Source organism: Oncorhynchus gorbuscha, linkage group LG14 (genome assembly GCF_021184085.1).
Source record: "Oncorhynchus gorbuscha isolate QuinsamMale2020 ecotype Even-year linkage group LG14, OgorEven_v1.0, whole genome shotgun sequence".
NCBI classification, from domain to species: Eukaryota; Metazoa; Chordata; class Actinopteri; order Salmoniformes; family Salmonidae; genus Oncorhynchus; species Oncorhynchus gorbuscha.
In genome coordinates, this window is record NC_060186.1 from 67,445,217 (window position 1) to 67,463,598 (window position 18,382).

General features: G+C 43.5%; 1 protein-coding gene across 1 annotated transcript in view; it reads right to left on the bottom strand.

Moving 5' to 3' along the window:
• Window positions 1–18,382, bottom strand: part of LOC123995842 (frizzled-3-like) — a 40,044-nt gene that overhangs the window by 21,072 nt on the left and 590 nt on the right. Inside the window, exons 2-5 of the mRNA XM_046299524.1 lie at window positions 16,138–16,362; window positions 4,636–4,832; window positions 1,254–1,716; window positions 240–539 (exon numbers count right to left, since the gene is read on the bottom strand). Of these exons, the coding sequence (XP_046155480.1) occupies window positions 240–539; window positions 1,254–1,716; window positions 4,636–4,832; window positions 16,138–16,350 (1,173 nt within the window). The 5' untranslated portion in view covers window positions 16,351–16,362. The remainder of the gene's footprint in view (window positions 1–239; window positions 540–1,253; window positions 1,717–4,635; window positions 4,833–16,137; window positions 16,363–18,382) is intronic.

Sequence of the window (18,382 nt, forward strand, 5' to 3'; positions counted from 1 at the left end):
AGTTCCATTCAGATCCAATTTTTAATGATTGATGAGATGTGTATGTATGTGGTATAATCAAAGGAGCAGGCACAAACAGTGTCAACACGTTTACTGAACTTTGTGTAAACGTAAACTTTGTGCACACATGAATCACCTAGGTTTTGTCCCAAATGCCACCCTAATGCCTACATATAGGGGCTAGTCTGCCAATTGCGACTCACACCTACTTCCTCTGTGACTCATTCCAGCCCACTCACCAAAACATCCAGACCCAGTGGAGCCAGCAGAAACCATCTCAGCGCTGTGCGGTCATACAGCCCCACGAAACACACCCCGCTGACAGTATCCCCTTCTATCTTGTTCATAGCTGTTAAAGTGACGGTGAGACAACCAGGTAGGCCCCAGGCACAGGCATGGAAGATCAGGGCCTTCTTCTCTATGGCCTCACTGCCCCACTTAGGCACGGCAGTCAAGAACCAGGTGAGGGTGAGGATGACCCACCACACACTGCCGGCCATAGTGAAGAAGTAGAGTATCATAAAGAACAACGTGCACACCTGGATGGAGAGGAGGAGGAGGTGAGGGAGGAGGGGAGAGGAGTGGGAAGGGTGGGGGGAGGGGAGAGAAGAAGGGGGGTTGAGTGGAGGAGTGGAGAGAGGAAGAGGAGGGAGAGGGGGAGGGGAGGAGGGGAGGGGAGAAGAAGGGGGGTTGAGTGGAGGAGGGGAGTGGAGAGAGGAAGAGGAGCGGAGAGAGGAGGGGAGTGGAGAGAGGAAGAGGAGCGGAGCAGAGAGAGGAGGGAGTGGAGGAGGGAAGAGAAGAAGGGGGGTTGAGTGGAGGGAGAGAGAAGGGGAGGAGGGAGTGGAGAGGAAGAGGAGAGGAGGGAGTGGAGGAGGGAAGAGAAGAAGGGGGGTTGAGTGGAGGGAGGGGAGAGAGGGAGAGAGAGGAGACAGGAGGGAGAGGGGAGTGGAGGTTGAGAGGGGAGGGGAGGTTGAGAGGGAGAGGAGGGGAGAGAGGGAGAGGTGGGGGGAGGGGAGTGGAGAGAGGGAGAGGTGGGGGAGGGGGAGGGGATGGGGGTAGAGGAGAGAAGGAGAAGAGAACGAGGTTTAGAGACGACTGAAGAAATAGAAAATCCAAGAACATAAAACATATAATTTTAGTTTTTTTGTTACAATATCCCTGAATGTCAAAGAGAAAATAGAAAATCATTCAATAATTAGTTAATCAATCAATCGGTTATCAATGAATCAATCACTAAGCCAATGAATGGTCACCTTGTTGTGTGAGCCCTGGGTGACGGTGGATGCCCGGAAAAGGGCAGAGCTCGCCGCGTGGCACGCCACCCGGTCCTCCAGCAGGAAGCCCAGCAAGAACACCAGCGACACCATCATATAGCACATGGCGTAGAAGATGATTGGGCGCTCCGGGTAGCGGAACCTGGACACATCGATGAGGAAGGTGAGGAAGGTGAAGAGGTTTGCCGAGAGACAGACAATGGACACCACGCCGATGAAGTAGCGGGCAAACACCAGCTCGTCCCGCTGGAAATACATGTTGGGGCAGGGGGGCGAGCAGTCCGTCACACCCAGGAAGGAGTAGCCCAGGTCAGGGTCGATCTTCAGCTCACGGGGGCACCAGAAGCCATAGTTGTGCTGGACGGAGATGGGCGACTCAGTGGAGTCTGCGCTGGAGAGCAGGTCTCCAGGACGGGGGTATGGCTCGTCACAGTCTGGGAACCTGGTGAACGGAGAGGAAACAGCTTATGTTAGACTCATTATATTTACCTTACAGAAAGACACAAAGCTATAAACCTTTATTTTACGGGACAGTTTCCTCAGATTCGACCTTGTATTTTCAAGGAAATTATATGTTACTATTGTGTAATTAACATTTTGCCATGTCATGAGGTTATGGTACAGAAATGAGCAAGTATTTTCTGAATAATGTGTGGTAATAGGATGAAACAAAAATTGTATTTGTCTCAGGTGTGTAAAGTTACTGTGTAAAAGTGTACGCTTCACATTTTCAAACAGTACATTTATATTTTCCAACAAGGCTATACAATTGGATGAGGGTTTCTTCTCGCCATGAGTAGCCTCGTTTCACTGCCAAAAATAAAATTAAACCATCTAGTGTTCAGCGAAATAACAACGCAATGAGAAATACAGGCAGCCTAGTCAAATAATTAACATCCAATCCCATTAACCATTACTCTCTCGTGCGAAACCTTCACTCTTGCTCAGACATTCAGAAATGAAACATGACAATTTAAAAATGAGCCAAGGGAGTTTTTTAAGCGAGAATAAAGAGGACTTCCGAGTAGCAAGACGTATAAAAGCAACAGATAACTGTCAGGTGTGTGCGTACTGGTAGCGAAGTCAGGTGCAGGAGAGCAGAGAGTTGTGAACAGGCGAGAGCAGAGAGTTGTGTACACGTTATTGAGGCAGGAGAAACCAACAGACGGACGCAACTGCGTCAAAACCTCCAGCCCATAGGCAAAGGTGCAAAACAGTCACAACAATTTATGTTTAACAATCAACATCTTCGTGAACAACACGGTATAAGCAAACCAGTCCGGCGCGTCAACAATTAACACGTAACACAAACAATATCACACAAAGACATGAGGGGGAACAGAGGAGAAATACATGCAGTGTGATTGGGAAATGAAAACCATGTGTGCAGGGAACAAGACAAAACAAATGGATCAATGAAAAATGGAGCGGCGATGGCTTGAAAGCCGGTGACGTCGACCGCCCAAACAACGAGAGGAGCCGACTTCGGCGGAAGTCGTGACAATAACATTAATAAGAAGGTGCTAGAAGAGTATTATATGGTGATCTACCGAGTGTCTAGGACAGGCAAACCCCATACTATTGTAGAGGACTTCATTGTTCCTCCTGCAGTGGATATGGCTGAGACAATGCTGTGGGAAAATGCCCAAATAACAATGCTCGGGAAAAGGCAAAAAAAACTATACAGACAATGACTTCATCAAACAACACTGTTTCACGACGCATCAGTGACATGGCAGGAGATGTTTTGAAACAATTACTACTTCGCATACAAGCCAGTGAATTATGTGCGTTACAGCTGGATGAGTCAACAGACGTGGTGGGACTGGCACAGCTCCTGGTATATGTCCGTTATGTTTATGGGGGGTCAATTAAGGAAGACATCCTCTTCAGGAAACCAGGACAACATGAGAGGATATTTTTAAAGTACTGGACAGATTTATGACATCAAATGGACTTTGGTGGTAAAGATGTGTTGGTATCTGTGCTGATGGCACAAAAGCCATGACAGGGAGACATAGTGGAGTGGTAACGCGCGTGCAAGCAGTTGCTCCCAACACCACTTGGGTACACTGCAGCATCCACCGAGAGGCTCTTGCTGCCATGGGAATGCCTGACAGCTTGAAAGACATTTTGGACACTACAGTGAAAATGGTTAACTTTGTTAAAGCAAGGCCTGAACTCTGGTGTATTTTCTGCATTATGCAATGATATGGGAAGCGACCATGTAACGCTTTTACAACATACAGAAGTGCGCTGGTTATCAAGGGGCAAAGTATTGACACGTTTTTTTGAATTGAGAGACGAGCTTAAAAGTTTTTTTTACTGACCATCATTTTCACTTGACGAGTTTCTCACAGGATTGGCCTATCTGGGTGATGTTTTTTTCTCGCCTGAATGATATGAAGCTCGGATTACAGGGACACTCCTCAATGTGCGGGACAAAATTGAGGCTATGATTAAGAAGTTGGAACTCTTTCCTGTCTGCAATAACAAGAACACACAGGTCTTTCCATCATTGTATGATTTTTTGTGTGCAAGTGAAGTCAAGCTTACGGACATTGTCAAATGTGATATATGGAAGTACCTGAGTGAGCTGGGTGAGCAATTACGCAGATACTTTCCCAAAACGGATAACACAAACAACTAGATTCGTTATCCCCTTCATGCCCTGCCTGCAGTCCACTTACCGATATCTGAACAAGAGAGCATCATCGAAATTGCAACAAGCGGTTCTGTGAAAATGTAATTTAATCAGAAGCCACTGCCAGATTTCTGGATAGTGCTGCGCTCAGTTTCTTGCCTTGGCAAATTGTGCTGTTAAGACACTGATGCCCTTTGCAACCACGTACCTATGTGAGAGGTGATACTCGGCCCTGAACTAGAACGAAAACTAAATACAGGCACAGACTGTGTGTGGGAAATGATTTAAGACAGACTCCAATACAACCCAACATTGCACAGTTATGTGCATCCTTTCAAACACACCCTTCTCATTAACCTGTGGTGAGTTATTCACCATTTGTTATGAACAAATAAGGTTTTATATGTAAGATGGTTAAATAAAGAGAAAAATGATTGATTATTATTATACTATTAATTGGTGCCCTGGTTCTATAAGAGCTCTTTGTCACTTCCTATGAGGGCCGGGTTGTGACAAAAACTCACACTCATTCTTATGTTTAATAAATGTATTGTATAGCGTGTGTGGCAGGCTTACAATGATGGCGAAAAACAACATTTGAGAGTGTGCTGACCCTGGTGCTAGAGGGGGTACGCAGTTGGAGGTTGAATGTTTGAAGGGGTACAGGACTATAAAAAGTTTGGGAACCACTGCCCTAGAGTACAGTAGACTACTAACCTGTTACAGTCCATCTCTCCTGGCCAGGTGACTCCGAACATGTCCATGAGTTTGTAGCAGTCTCCCTTGGCTCTCTGGCACGGCCGTCGGCAGGGCAGTGTCATGCGTCCGTACTCAGTACACACCGGAGCATAGAGGGCACACAGGAACATCCTCAGCTCTGAGGAACACTGCAGGTTCACAATGGGGTGGAAGGGCTGTGGAGGGGAAAACACACAGCTGTCAGGAAGTGTATATTAATGCAGTGTTTTGTGGGGGGGGGGGGTTAAAATTGATTTACACAAAATACTCTGTAATGTCAAAGTAGAAGATTGTAACACTTGTAAAAAATAAGAATGAATTTTTTAAATAATATATCTAGATTAGATAAGCATTCAACCCCCTTTGACAGCGATTACAGCTGTGAGTCTTTCTGGGTAGATCTCAAACTCAAACAAATACTTGGGCAGTACAACATATATACCATATACCGGGGTATTTGGAGAAAGCCATGGGATGGTTTTTCAATACCTTCAGTAACATCAAAACTATTCATTTGAAGTGTTTCAATAAATTGTCATATTTGTAGTGACTTGTTAAGTTAATACTTGCAGTCAACTTGTGCAGTATGTTAGGAGATGTATTTTCATTTCACCTGCCACATTATTTGACATTATGAAGCGTACCGTAGTTCCCCCTAACAGTTGAGACAGTGTTCTTCATTTCACCTGCCACATTATTTGACATTATGAAGCGTACCGTAGTTCCCCCTAACAGTTGAGACAGTGGTCTTCATTTCACCTGCCACATTATTTGACATTATGAAGCGTACCGTAGTTCCCCCTAACAGTTGAGACAGTGTTCTTCATTTCACCTGCCACATTATTTGACATTATGAAGCGTACCGTAGTTCCCCCTAACAGTTGAGACAGTGTTCTTCATTTCACCTGCCACATTATTTGACATTATGAAGCGTACCATAGTTCCCCCTAACAGTTGAGACAGTTTGTTTGTAAATAACACAATGGGAGAAAGCGGGACCTGGTGAATCCATCATGTTCTATATCTATCAGTGAATCTCTGCTGTGCACATGAGGCGATGACGTTACACTTTTATGTAATTCACTACTAAATGTTTGCCATCAGACATCTTATATCCTGTTTGACAAACAAAGAGGTGTAATGAGTTCTTCTCCTCTCTGCTCCATGTGCTCTTCCTTCAGAAAAGCACTTTGTTCATTTGCACAATTTCTCTCATTCACTTTCTCTTGTAAATGTCCACACTCACCCAAAATGACATTCTGTAGCTACTAGCTATGCTTGTATAACTTTATGAGATGGATTTGCCTGTCTTTGCAATTAGCTTATGTTCGTTTTCGCTCATTAGCATTTAGCTGATCTTGCTATTATTTGTGATATTTTTGATAGCATTCTGTTAATAGATGCCCAATGGGCTTTTTTTGTGTTTTAAGCGTTCCCGTGTGTGCTATACCGGTAATACCATAAATCATGGGATGGCAGAAGAACGGTATGATGGTATGAACATCTGGATAACGCCGAAGTCTACTGGATTGTACAATATTTGACATTCTTCAAGTTGCATATTTTAGAACACAGTGTGAAAGTAGCGAGTATAGTAAAATAGAGCATTCAGAGTTACACTCATGGATTATTCAAACTCGCCTTCTTGCCCTCTAAAACAAGATGCAAATAGATCCATCCTCAAATTGGCTGTTGATCATTGCTAGACAGCCATTTTCACGTCTTGCCATAGATTTTCAAGCTGATTTAAGTCAAAACTGTAACTTGGCCACTCAGGAACATTCAGTGTCATCTTGGTAAGCAACTCCAGTGTATATGAATGTCTTTTCCAGTGTCTGTTGGAAAGCAGACTGAAGCAGGTTTGCCTTTTCTTAGCTCTATTCAATTTATTTGAATCCTAAAAAAACTCCCTAGTCCTTGCCAATGACAAGCATACCAATAACAGGGGATCATCATAGCTTTCACCTGGACTCACCTGGTCAGTCTATGTCATGGAAAGAGCAGGTGTTCTTAATGTTTGTACACTCAGTGTACAATCATACACACAGAGAAACTCACACACACTGTATGTCAAACACACTGCATCTACCACAGAACATGTTAAACACACAACCTTTCAGCCTTAAAGAGACACACACAGACAGCAGAACAGTCTTCTAAAGCAGAGTAATATACATGTGCAGCCAAAAGAGCTCAAACAGGCAGGAACATCTTGTCGGACATAGTTTGACAACCCTACCCCCTATCCTCATGATACTCCTCCCCCCTTTCTCTCCCCTTCCTCCCTACGCCTGGCACAATAAGACAGAGGGAGGAGTAGGACAAGCTTGGTAACCCCCCCCCCCCCTATGCATTCTGGGAGAGAACGGTAGCTCGGCAGCAGCTCTGGGGTATGGCTTTAGTATGCAAATCCCCAGGGGGAGTGAAGAAAGGGCCCCGACCAGCCCCCAATGAGGGGGAGGGGGACAAGACAGGTGAGAGCGAAATGGAATTTCACTAAAAGAGTCAGAGGGAATACTAATGGTGGGTATTGGAACAGAACAGAACATACCAGAACAGTACAGGCAAGAACATACAGTACCAGAACAGAACAGGTAGGATCAGAATAGGATAGAACAGGCTTCGTTTTCAGTGGATATCTTACATGTATAAGGACAAGGGGTGTGTAAGAGACTGTGGGTCATGACGTGGCCCTTTCTGGTATTGTTTGTGGCCTCTCTCTCTCTCTCTCTCTCTCTCTCACACACGGTTTAGTTATCTCAGGATGTGAATTCCTGGAGGAGACTCTCTCTCCCTGGTCATGCAGAAAGAGACACAGAGAGAACAAAGAATTTCACATGGCTAACTCTTTAAGGGAGGGTATGACGAGTGTGTTTCATTTGGTGACCTTAGAGAGGACAGGAAACACGCAACTATATCTCTGAATATATACATTTCTCAATTATGGGGTTTGAATCTAATTCTTGTATAAAATGAGTAAAGATTAAACTATTCGTGAAATGATGTAATATGATGTTAAACCTTTAATGTGAAAGAATTGTATTCCCTTTAAAGTCGGGTCATTGGCCCGCCCCGTGAGCACAGACATGATCTGGCGTTATAGACCCGCCTTTTCTATTGTCACGAATAAAAACCCCTCCTGAGGAAATCCTCTTCAGACTAAGCAAACCCACAGCATGTGCTTTGATTACGAATAGTTATTCTATTTCTAACCATACCACGTGGAGCATGGGCTACACGGCTGGAAATGGTTCAACTCTGAGACTATCCATCCCTACAGAATAAGAGCAAATCTTAGATACTAATTACTAGTCTGCAGCTAGAAATGATGTCAACCTGGGATGCGAAGACTGACAACTGCCGAAACATCTATCCTGTGAGAACATTTCTGAATGGTACTCTGAAGTATCCATTCTTACCACGAAAGACTTTAATCTTCTGGGAAGCAGAGAGAGAGAGAGAGACGCTCGGACGAATTCTCCAACAGACAGACGATTCCAACAGAGATCACAATGACACACTGGGCGGAAATATATATTGATTGCAATTCATTTCCGAAAGAGTGAGCGTTTATGTGCAAAGGATTAGCATTTCAATTCATGTAATTATCAACTGTGTAGTGACTCTGTCTTTCCCGCCCTCTTCAGTCCACACCCACTTCCCTTTGTCCACCAAGCTGTCATATCAGCTTAGCCCACTAGGGAACCTCCCCTATCATTTCCTTTAACAATAACTGTTGTTTGTTTATGCATTTCTGTGCTTATTTAGTTAGTTAGTAAATAAATGATTAAGACAATTGGTGTACAGGTGATTCATAGTAAAGGCTGGGTTCCTGCAGATAACCAACAATTTACGACATTTGGAATGAGAATAACGTGAGGTAAAGAATAATTCATTAATTAGAAGACTAATTGAACAGATATTAAAATATCTGAAGAGTTATATTAGGAAAATTATAACTTTGTAATCTGAAAATTATATCTTTGTAATTTTCCTTGGTGCCCCAACTTCCTAGTTAATTACATTTACATGATTAGTGTAATCACGTAATTATATTTACAGAGAATTGATTTAATAAAATAACTTCACTTTAATGATGCCAAAGACACAACAATTGTTTTGGGTCATGAGAAATATGATTTATTAAACAACGGGAAGTTGTGTGACTAAACATAATCTATAATAACATAACCTATATTAACATAACCTATAACCTTTTTTAAATAAACCTTCAGTTGAAGTAGGAAGTATACATACACCTTAGCCAAATACATTTAAACTCAGTTTTTGACTTCACCTATTTCAACTTCACCTATATTAACTTCACCTATTTTTTATTTATTTCACCTTTATTTAACCAGGTAGGCTAGTTGAGAACAGGTTCTCATTTGCAACTGCGACCTGGCCAAGATAAAGCATAGCAGTGTGAACAGACAACACAGAGTTACACATGGAGTAAACAATTAACAAGTCCATAACATAGGTAGAAAAAAAGGGGCAGTCTATATACAATGTGTGCAAAAGGCATGAGGAGGTAGGCGAATAATTACAATTTTGCCGATTAACACTGGAGTGATAAATGATCAGATGGTCATGTACAGGTAGAGATATTGGTGTGCAAAAGAGCAGAAAAGTAAATAAATAAAAACAGCATAAAAACAGTATGGAAATGAGGTAGGAATAAATGGGTGGGCTATTTACCAATAGACTATGTACAGCTGCAGCGATCGGTTAGCTGCTCAGATAGCTGATGTTTGGAGTTGGTGAGGGAGATAAAAGTCTCCAACTTCAGCGATTTTTGCAGTTCGTTCCAGTCACAGGCAGCAGAGTACTGGAATGAAAGGCGGCCAAATGAGGTGTTGGCTTTAGGGATTATCAGTGAGATACACCTGCTGGAGCGCGTGCTATGGATGGGTGTTGCCATCGTGACCAGTGAACTGAGATAAGGTGGAGCTTTACCTAGCATGGACTTGTAGATGACCTGGAGCCAGTTGGTCTGACGACGAATATGTAGCGAGGGCCAGCCGACTAGAGCATACAAGTCGCAGTGGTAGGTGGTATAAGGTGCTTTCGTGACAAAACGGATGGCACTGTGATAGACTGCATCCAGTTTGCTGAGTAGAGTGTTGGAAGCCATTTTGTAGATGACATCGTCAAGGATCGGTAGGATAGTCAGTTTTACTAGGGTAAGCTTGGCGGCGTGAGTGAAGGAGGCTTTGTTGCGGAATTGAAAGCAGACTCTTGATTTGATTTTCAATTGGAGATGTTTGATATGAGTCTGGATGGAGAGTTTGCAGTCTAGCCAGACACCTAGGTACTTATAGATGTCCACATATTCAAGGTCGGAACCATCCAGTGTGGTGATGCTAGTCGGGCATGCGGGTGCAGGCAGCGATCAGTTGAAAAGCATGCATTTGGTTTTACTAGCGTTTAAGAGCAGTTGGAGGCCACGGAAGGAGTGCTGTATGGCATTGAAGCTCGTTTGGAGGTTAGATAGCACAGTGTCCAATGACGGGCCGAAAGTATATAGAATGGTGTCGTCTGCGTAGAGGTGGATCAGGGAATCGCCCGCAGCAAGAGCAACATCATTGATATATACAGAGAAAAGAGTCGGCCCGAGAATTGAACCCTGTGGCACCCCCATAGAGACTGCCAGAGGACCGGACAGCATGCCCTCCGATTTGACACACTGAACTCTGTCTGCAAAGTAATTGGTGAACCAGCCAAGGCAGTCATCCAAAAAACCGAGGCTACTGAGTCTGCCGATAAGAATATGGTGATTGAACAGAGTCGAAAGCCTTGGCAAGGTCTATGAAGACGGCTGCACAGTACTGTCTTTTATCGATGGCGGTTATGATATCGTTTAGTACCTTGAGTGTGGCTGAGGTGCACCCGTGACCGGCTCAGAAACCAGATTGCACAGCGGAGAAGGTACGGTGGGATTCGAGATGGTCAGTGACCTGTTTGTTGACTTGGCTTTCGAAGACCTTAGATAGGCAGGGCAGGATGGATATAGGTCTATAACAGTTTGGGTCCAGGGTGTCTCCCCCTTTGAAGAGGGGGATGACTGCGGCAGCTTTACAATCCTTGGGGATCTCAGACGATATGAAAGAGAGGTTGAACAGGCTGGTAATAGGGGTTGCGACAATGGCGGCGGATAGTTTCAGAAATAGAGGGTCCAGATTGTCAAGCCCAGCTGATTTGTACGGGTCCAGGTTGTGCAGCTCTTTCAGAACATTTGCTATCTGGATTTGGGTAAAGGAGAACCTGGAGAGGCTTGGGCGAGGAGCTGCGGGGGGGGGGGTGGAGCTGTTGGCCGAGGTTGGAGTAGCCAGGCGGAAGGCATGGCCAGCAGTTGAGAAATGCTTATTGAAGTTTTCGATAATCATGGGATTTATCGGTGGAGACCGTGTTACCTAGCCTCAGTGCAGTGGGCAGCTGGGAGGAGGTGCTCTTGTTCTCCATGGATTTCACAGTGTCCCAGAATTTTTTGGAGTTGGAGCTACAGGATGCAAACTTCTGCCTGAAGAAGCTGGCCTTCGCTTTCCTGACTGACTGCGTGTATTGGTTCCTGACTTCCCTGAACAGTTGCATATCAAGGGGACTATTCGATGCTATTGCAGTCCGCCACAGGATGTTTTTGTGCTGGTCGAGAGCAGTCAGGTCTGGAGTGAACAAAGGGCTGTATCTGTTCTTGGTTCTGCATTTTTTGAACGGAGCATGCTTATCTAAAATGGTGAGGAAGTTACTTTTAAAGAATGACCAGGCATCCTCAACTGACGGGGTGAGGTCAATGTCCTTCCAGGATACCCGGGCCAGGTCGATTAGAAAGGCCTGCTCACAGAAGTGTTTTAGGGAGCGTTTGACGGTGATGAGGGGTGGTCGTTTGACTGCGGCTCCGTGGCGGATACAGGCAATGAGGCAGTGATCGCTGAGATCCTGGTTGAAGACAGCGGAGGTGTATTTGGAGGGCCAGTTGGTCAGGATGACGTCTATGAGGGTGCCCTTGTTTACAGAGTTAGGGTTGTACCTGGTGGGTTCCTTGATGATTTGAGTGAGATTGAGGGCATCTAGCTTAGATTGTAGGACTGCCGGGGTGTTAAGCATATCCCAGTTTAGGTCACCTAACAGAACAAACTCTGAAGCTAGATGGGGGGCGATCAATTCACAAATGGTGTCCAGGGCACAGCTGGGAGCTGAGGGTGGTCGGTAGCAGGCGGCAACAGTGAGAGACTTATTTCTGGAGAGAGTAATTTTCAAAATTAGTAGTTCGAACTGTTTGGGTATGGACCTGGAAAGTATGACATTACTTTGCAGGCTAACTCCTCCCCCTTTGGCAGTTCTATCTTGACGGAAGATGTTATAGTTATGGGTATGGAAATCTCTGAATTTTTGGTGGCCTTCCTGAGCCAGGATTCAGACACGGCAAGGACATCAGGGTTAGCAGAGTGTGCTAAAGCAGTGAGTAAAATAAACTTAGGGAGGAGGCTTCTGATGTTGACATGCATGAAACCAAGGTTTTTTCGATCACAGAAGTCAACAAATGAGGGTGCCTGGGGGTAATAACATAGCCTATATTAACTTAACCAATAATCTTTATTAATTTAACCTATATTAACATAACCTAGAATTTGTATTAACTTAACCTTAATTAACTTAACCTATATAAACTTCACCTATATAAACTTCACCGATAACCTTTATTAATTTAACCTATGTTAACATACATTTTATTAACTTAACCTATAACCTTTATTAACTTAACCTACAATAACATAAGATGCACTATTGTAAAGTGACTGTTCCACTGGATGTCATAAGGTGAATGCACCAATTTGTAAGTCGCTCTGGATAAGAGCGTCTGCTAAATGACTTAAATGTAAATGTAAACATAACTGTCACGATCGTCATAATGATTGGACCAAGGCGCAGCGTGTGTAGAGTTCCACATATTTTAATCAATCGAAACTCACCAAACTAAACAATAAAGCACAAATGAAACGTGAAGCTAACAGTGCTACTAGGCAACTATACATAGACAAGATCCCACAAATCACAATGGGGGAAATGGCTACCTAATGATGATACCCAATCAGAGACAACAATAAACAGTTCTCTCTGATTGGGAACCATAACAGGCCAATATAAACCATGAATCACCTAGATGACCCACCCTAGTCACAATCACACCCAACCAACATAGAGAATAAACAGCTCTCTCTCATTGGGAACCATAACAGGCCAATATAAACCATGAATCACCTAGATGACCCACCCTAGTCACAATCACGCCCCAACCAACATAGAGAATAAACAGCTCTCTATGGTCAGGATGTGACAATAACTTATATTAACTTAACCTATATTAACAGACACACACACACACACACACACAAACCCACTCTTCCTATGACTAAGATAGGAGGCACATCCACCAGTCATTCATCATCACCATAGCTTAGCCTACATACTGTATTACACCAGTCATTCACCATGATGTAGAAATGTAGCTCCAGTAGACAGGATCTCATTTCTGTTCAGTCTGGGCTGCCTCCCAGACGTCTGGCTCTATTTAAAGGGATTAGGATCACTGTTTGGCTTGCCGGTTCCCACACAAAGCAACCACATCACATTTACATCCAGACAGCTTTTGTAAATGCCTTGTACATATCAAATGCAATATTTCTGCTTTCAGATTTTCTATCCACCATGACATAAAGGTGGTGACGTTGATGTGTCATTTTATTATGGTTTAGTGACTGTTGGAACATGAGGCTGAACAAAATAATGAATGAATTCAACCCTCAAATAGAGTTTTTGCGTGTAGAAATGCCGTTGTTTTCTGTGCTTCACAGCAAGTCACACTCGCCTGGAAAAAAAATATTTTACTGCATTAAATTGGAATATCAAATGCCATGCGCCCTCATCACCAGGGAAAGGACATTATTTTGTGTAGGCTTGATCACTTTCTACTGTATCTGTACTAGTCTGGTTTATTCTGTTGTTTCTGTGTCTTTCAGTAGACTGGTTCACGTACACACCTGTCAACAACATATCCATCAACCTGTCAAATCAATCATGTCTGAATAGAAAGGGGGTAAGATCTGTAAAGGGGGAAGAACAACAGATTTAGGGCAGTTTTGTGGAAAATCTGCAAAACAAAATGTAATTTCCAATTTAGCAGACATACAGTATGTACTGTATGGCGTGAATGCATTCTCCTGCGAATGTGTGAACATTGCCTTTACATTTCAATCGCACTATAGTCCGTTACTTCGGCAATACGGGTTGAATCCAAACATTAGAGCGTATTATAGGATCTCTATGGGAATAAGTTCCTTTATAGTAACCAATCTGTCTGTTCCACCAACCCGGCAGCATTCCTTTTCATTAAACCAACATGACACACCTGGCATCTTCTTCCTAATCAAAGCTTATAGATCAAGCCAGCAGGCAAAAACATCATCCACATTTATCTGCTCTGTATAGAATAGAACAGGGTGCCAGTCTCCAGTCCGGTGACATGCATTAACCCAGTCCTGTTATGGTGTGTTACACACACAGACAGTCAGGACAGAGACAGGACAGAAAGAGACAGGACAGAAAGAGACAGGACAGGACAGAGACAGGACAGAAAGAGACAGACAGTCAGGACAGAGACAGGACAGAAAGAGACAGACAGTCAGGACAGAGACAGGACAGAAAGAGACAGACAGTCAGGACAGAGACAGGACAGAAAGAGACAGACAGTCAGGACAGAGACAGGACAGAAAGAGACAGACAGTCAGGACAGAGACAGGACAGAAAGAGACAGACAGACAGGACAGACAGAAAGAGACAGACAGACAGGACAGACAGAAAGAGACAGACAGACAGACAGACAGACAGACAGACAGACAAAGACAGACAGACAGACAGACAGACTCTCTCTCCCTCTCCTCTCCGCATTCTCCATCCCTCGCTCTTCCTCCTTCTCTGCTCCTTCCTTCCTTTTCCCATCTCTGCTCAATTCTCTACATTACTACCCTAACTGCCATGGCAACGGCTGATGCACCAACGGATGGAGGGACTAGTTTAAGGATGGGCCATGGTGTGTTCAGCAGAGGTCAGAGGGCGGCGAGCGGGGACCACCTCCTGAAAGCCACAGAAAGCCTGCTCCTTTGTTAAAAACACAATTGGGACCTGTTTCCCAGGCAACCATGCAGTGTATCTCAAATGGGGGAAGGGGAGGGAGTGACAGACAAAAGACTGACATATGGAAGAGGAGAGGGATAGGCCACCTCCTCCTTCAGATAGCCAGCCATGTCATTCACATAACTGTTAAAAAAACACACACATACAAGTTGTTGTTTGGCGTTAGCCTACGTTCAAATATTTATTTTATTCTTTTGGAATTGTAATGTTTACTGTACATTTTTATCGTTTATTTCACTTTTGTTTATTATCTAGTTCACTTGCTTTGTTAATGTTAACCCATGCCAATAAAGCCCTTAAATATGAGAGAGAGAGAGAGAGCGAGAGCGAGAGCGAGAGAGAGCGAGAGCGAGAGAGAGAGAGAGAGAGAGAGAGAGAGAGAGGAGAGAACAGAGAGAGAGAAGAGAAGAGAGAGAGTTTGTATTGGCTAGCCTTTACCATTAGATTATTGAATGTTTGGTGGAATATACAGTATAGCTGACTGAATATAATATTTTCTGTATTTATGAAACGGTCAAGTAGCAATAATGAACAAAACATTGTTTTATATAATTATTAATTATTTGTATTCTGACCGTTATGCTCTTATTTGACATACATTTGTATCCTCTACAGATACTGTCTCAACAGAAACAGCAGGATGCTGTTGGCCTGTCTGTCTCAACAGAAACAGCAGGATGCTGTTGGCCTGTCTGTCTCAACAGAAACAGAAGGTTTCTAAGAGGAACCATTTAAATCTGCAGCAGACTGCTAGACCAGCACACAATTCACTTCACAGCCTCACCTAATAGTTGATGGTTTTAAAAATGGTCTCAAAAGAAATGTTAACAGTGAATTTATCCCATAATGTTTTGGTAATACGTTCTCAGTCCACTGCGTTAGAGGAGTCGACTGAACGTAGGCTACCACTTTGACATTATCAACAATGGTTACCCATGCCAGCACTGTCTGCTACTGAGTCTGGCACAGATAAGGACAGTACAGTTACAGTCTCTTCAGCCAGACACACAGTACTCCTCAAGCACTTGATTAAACCCAGCAGCAATAATCTTACTATTTACTATCCCAACTAAATGCCTGAAATTAGAGAGAGAGAGAAAGAGAGAGAGGGAGAGAGAAAGAGAGAGAGAGAGAGAGAAAAAGAGAGAGAAAGAGAGAGAAAAAGAGAGAGAAAGAGAGAGAGAAAAAGAGAGAGAAAGAGAAAGAGAGAGAAAGAGAGAGAAAGAGAAAGAGAGAAAGAGAGAGAAAGAGAAAGAGAGAGATTAAAAACAGCGAGTCAGTGTTTACCTCCATGGCGAGCGCGGCGGTCTGCTGGTCGTAGTGGTTGAGGTGGTTGGGCATGAAGGTGGAGTTATAGGGCAGCCCCTGGCACAGACGCAGGGTGATAGGTTCACAGGTGAACATGCTGTGGCTCCCGGCTGCAGACTCCATGGGGATGGCCTCCACCACCACCGCTGGAGGCATCAGCATGGACACACACAGCACCCACAGCAGCTCCATGGTCCCCGCAGGCTGGTGCACGGACAGGGACAGGGTTAGGGAAGAACCCAGGCTGCGGACAGGGACAGGCTGAATCATCAGCCTCATTCACAAAGCAGTAGGTCAGTGATGGAGAGCAAAGTGTTGGGATAAAGGTAAGTGGCGATCAGGGGAGAGACTGGCCCTGTTCCTGGTCTCAGAGTGTGCCAGTCTGTGTGTGTAAAAAGATGGCTGCCATGGCTGAGGCTGACTGTCTCCATCACCCTCTTAATATTAGGATCTTCATCACCTGAGCATGAGGCCTGTCTTTGGGTTGTCTGACCACAGGAGTTCCCTTCTCACCACATAAACAGGTTATAAACAATGATTTAGGTCAGAGAGTGGATCCCTGCAATAGGTGTAGATGTCAAGGGATCTGGGGCAAAAATAGACAGAAACAATTAAGTACATTGTAGCCTGAATAATACCTGATTGCAAATGTCAATAACTGCACTCGATCTGACTAAAATTAATTTTACATCTTTGCTCAATATTTTAAGGGGCTCTTTAGAAAAAATGATCCATTATTGTCCTTTCATGACAATTAGAATATGGTATGTGGATATGGAATAAATTCATTAGTAAAATTTGTACACTAACTCTATGTAGTAACAGTAGGCTACCATCATAGTCAGTGCTTTACTTGGGCAGGAGCTGTCCGGAGCGCCATACCAGCACTTCACAGTTTTTGGGAATTGTGTACCAGCTACTCTATAAAACAAAGTAGATTATCGCCGGCCCAGATTTACACACTGAGGCAAAAAAAATGTTTATCAAAGCAGAATGAAGGCGGGATATGCATTAAAGAGCAATGGAGAGTGGGCATTCATTTCCTGATTATGCTTAGTTCAAGTTTATTTGCCGCTAATCTGTGAATCTCTTTGCCAACCTGAATGCGCATGATACGCTGTTCCAAACTGTCAAATGACGGGTTGTAAAGGTCCTGAAAAGATTATGGAAATGTGTTTAAAATATTTTTGTTAATGAAATTCATGAAGGAATAGAATTTTAATATTATCAATCATTTAAAAATCTACATAGCCATTATCGAAATGACCCTTTAGTGATTGTGTGGGTGTGTGTGTGTGTGGGTGTGTCAGTGCGACTGGGAGGTTGACGTATAAAATAATGACAGACAAATAGCCAATTCAAAACAGAACTTGTAGCAGTTGTCACGCTAGTTAACCATAGCTAACTAAGCATTCATGTGGTTGTCGCCTTTCCACTGGCACTAAATAAATCTGCACCATTGAAAAGCTATGATTCACCTCTATTAAACAGTAGCCATGTAATTACGAAAACGTACAAAATATTCTAATAAACGAATTGACAAATAACTTGCTGTGCATAGATCTCCCCTGAAACATGAATATTTGAGCCTTATATATATATAAACATGTCTAGTCAGATACCTTGCTTTGAAGTAGGCTACCTTATCCATTTGATCCCTGATTCATTGAATTAGGGAATTCTTTTTTAAAAGACAAAAGTATTTGGTTCTAATGTTGAAATGTTTTATATCAAGGGTGTCAACCATTCTCCAGGGTAGCTCATGTGTATGCAGCCCAAACATCAACCGCTCAACTGGACCTCACGTGGATGCGGAGGACCTTGATAAGCAGACGTGGGTGTTTCAGGGTTGGATCAAAAGACAAAACTACATGGGATTATACACAGCAGCCTTCCAGTGTCAATAATGCCTACGTTTTCGTGTTGGCTATAATGATAGTCATGAACATTTGGTTAAAAGTAGTGGAAAATGTGTATGAACCGTTAACAGTGAATGATCAGAGGTCTCTATCATAATTTAATTTGTGAACTTCAGTGAACATTGTCTAATGGACCGACATAGAAAAAGACAGCAGCACTTCTAATAACACAGTTATAGCACAGAAATGTGCATTGTATCTTGTCTCTGTAAATATCCATACACCTTGTAGGAAGATAATTATTCCCAAAAGCTCTTTTCCACAGCATTCTTTCCTACCCCTACCATGCCATTATTACTAAAGAA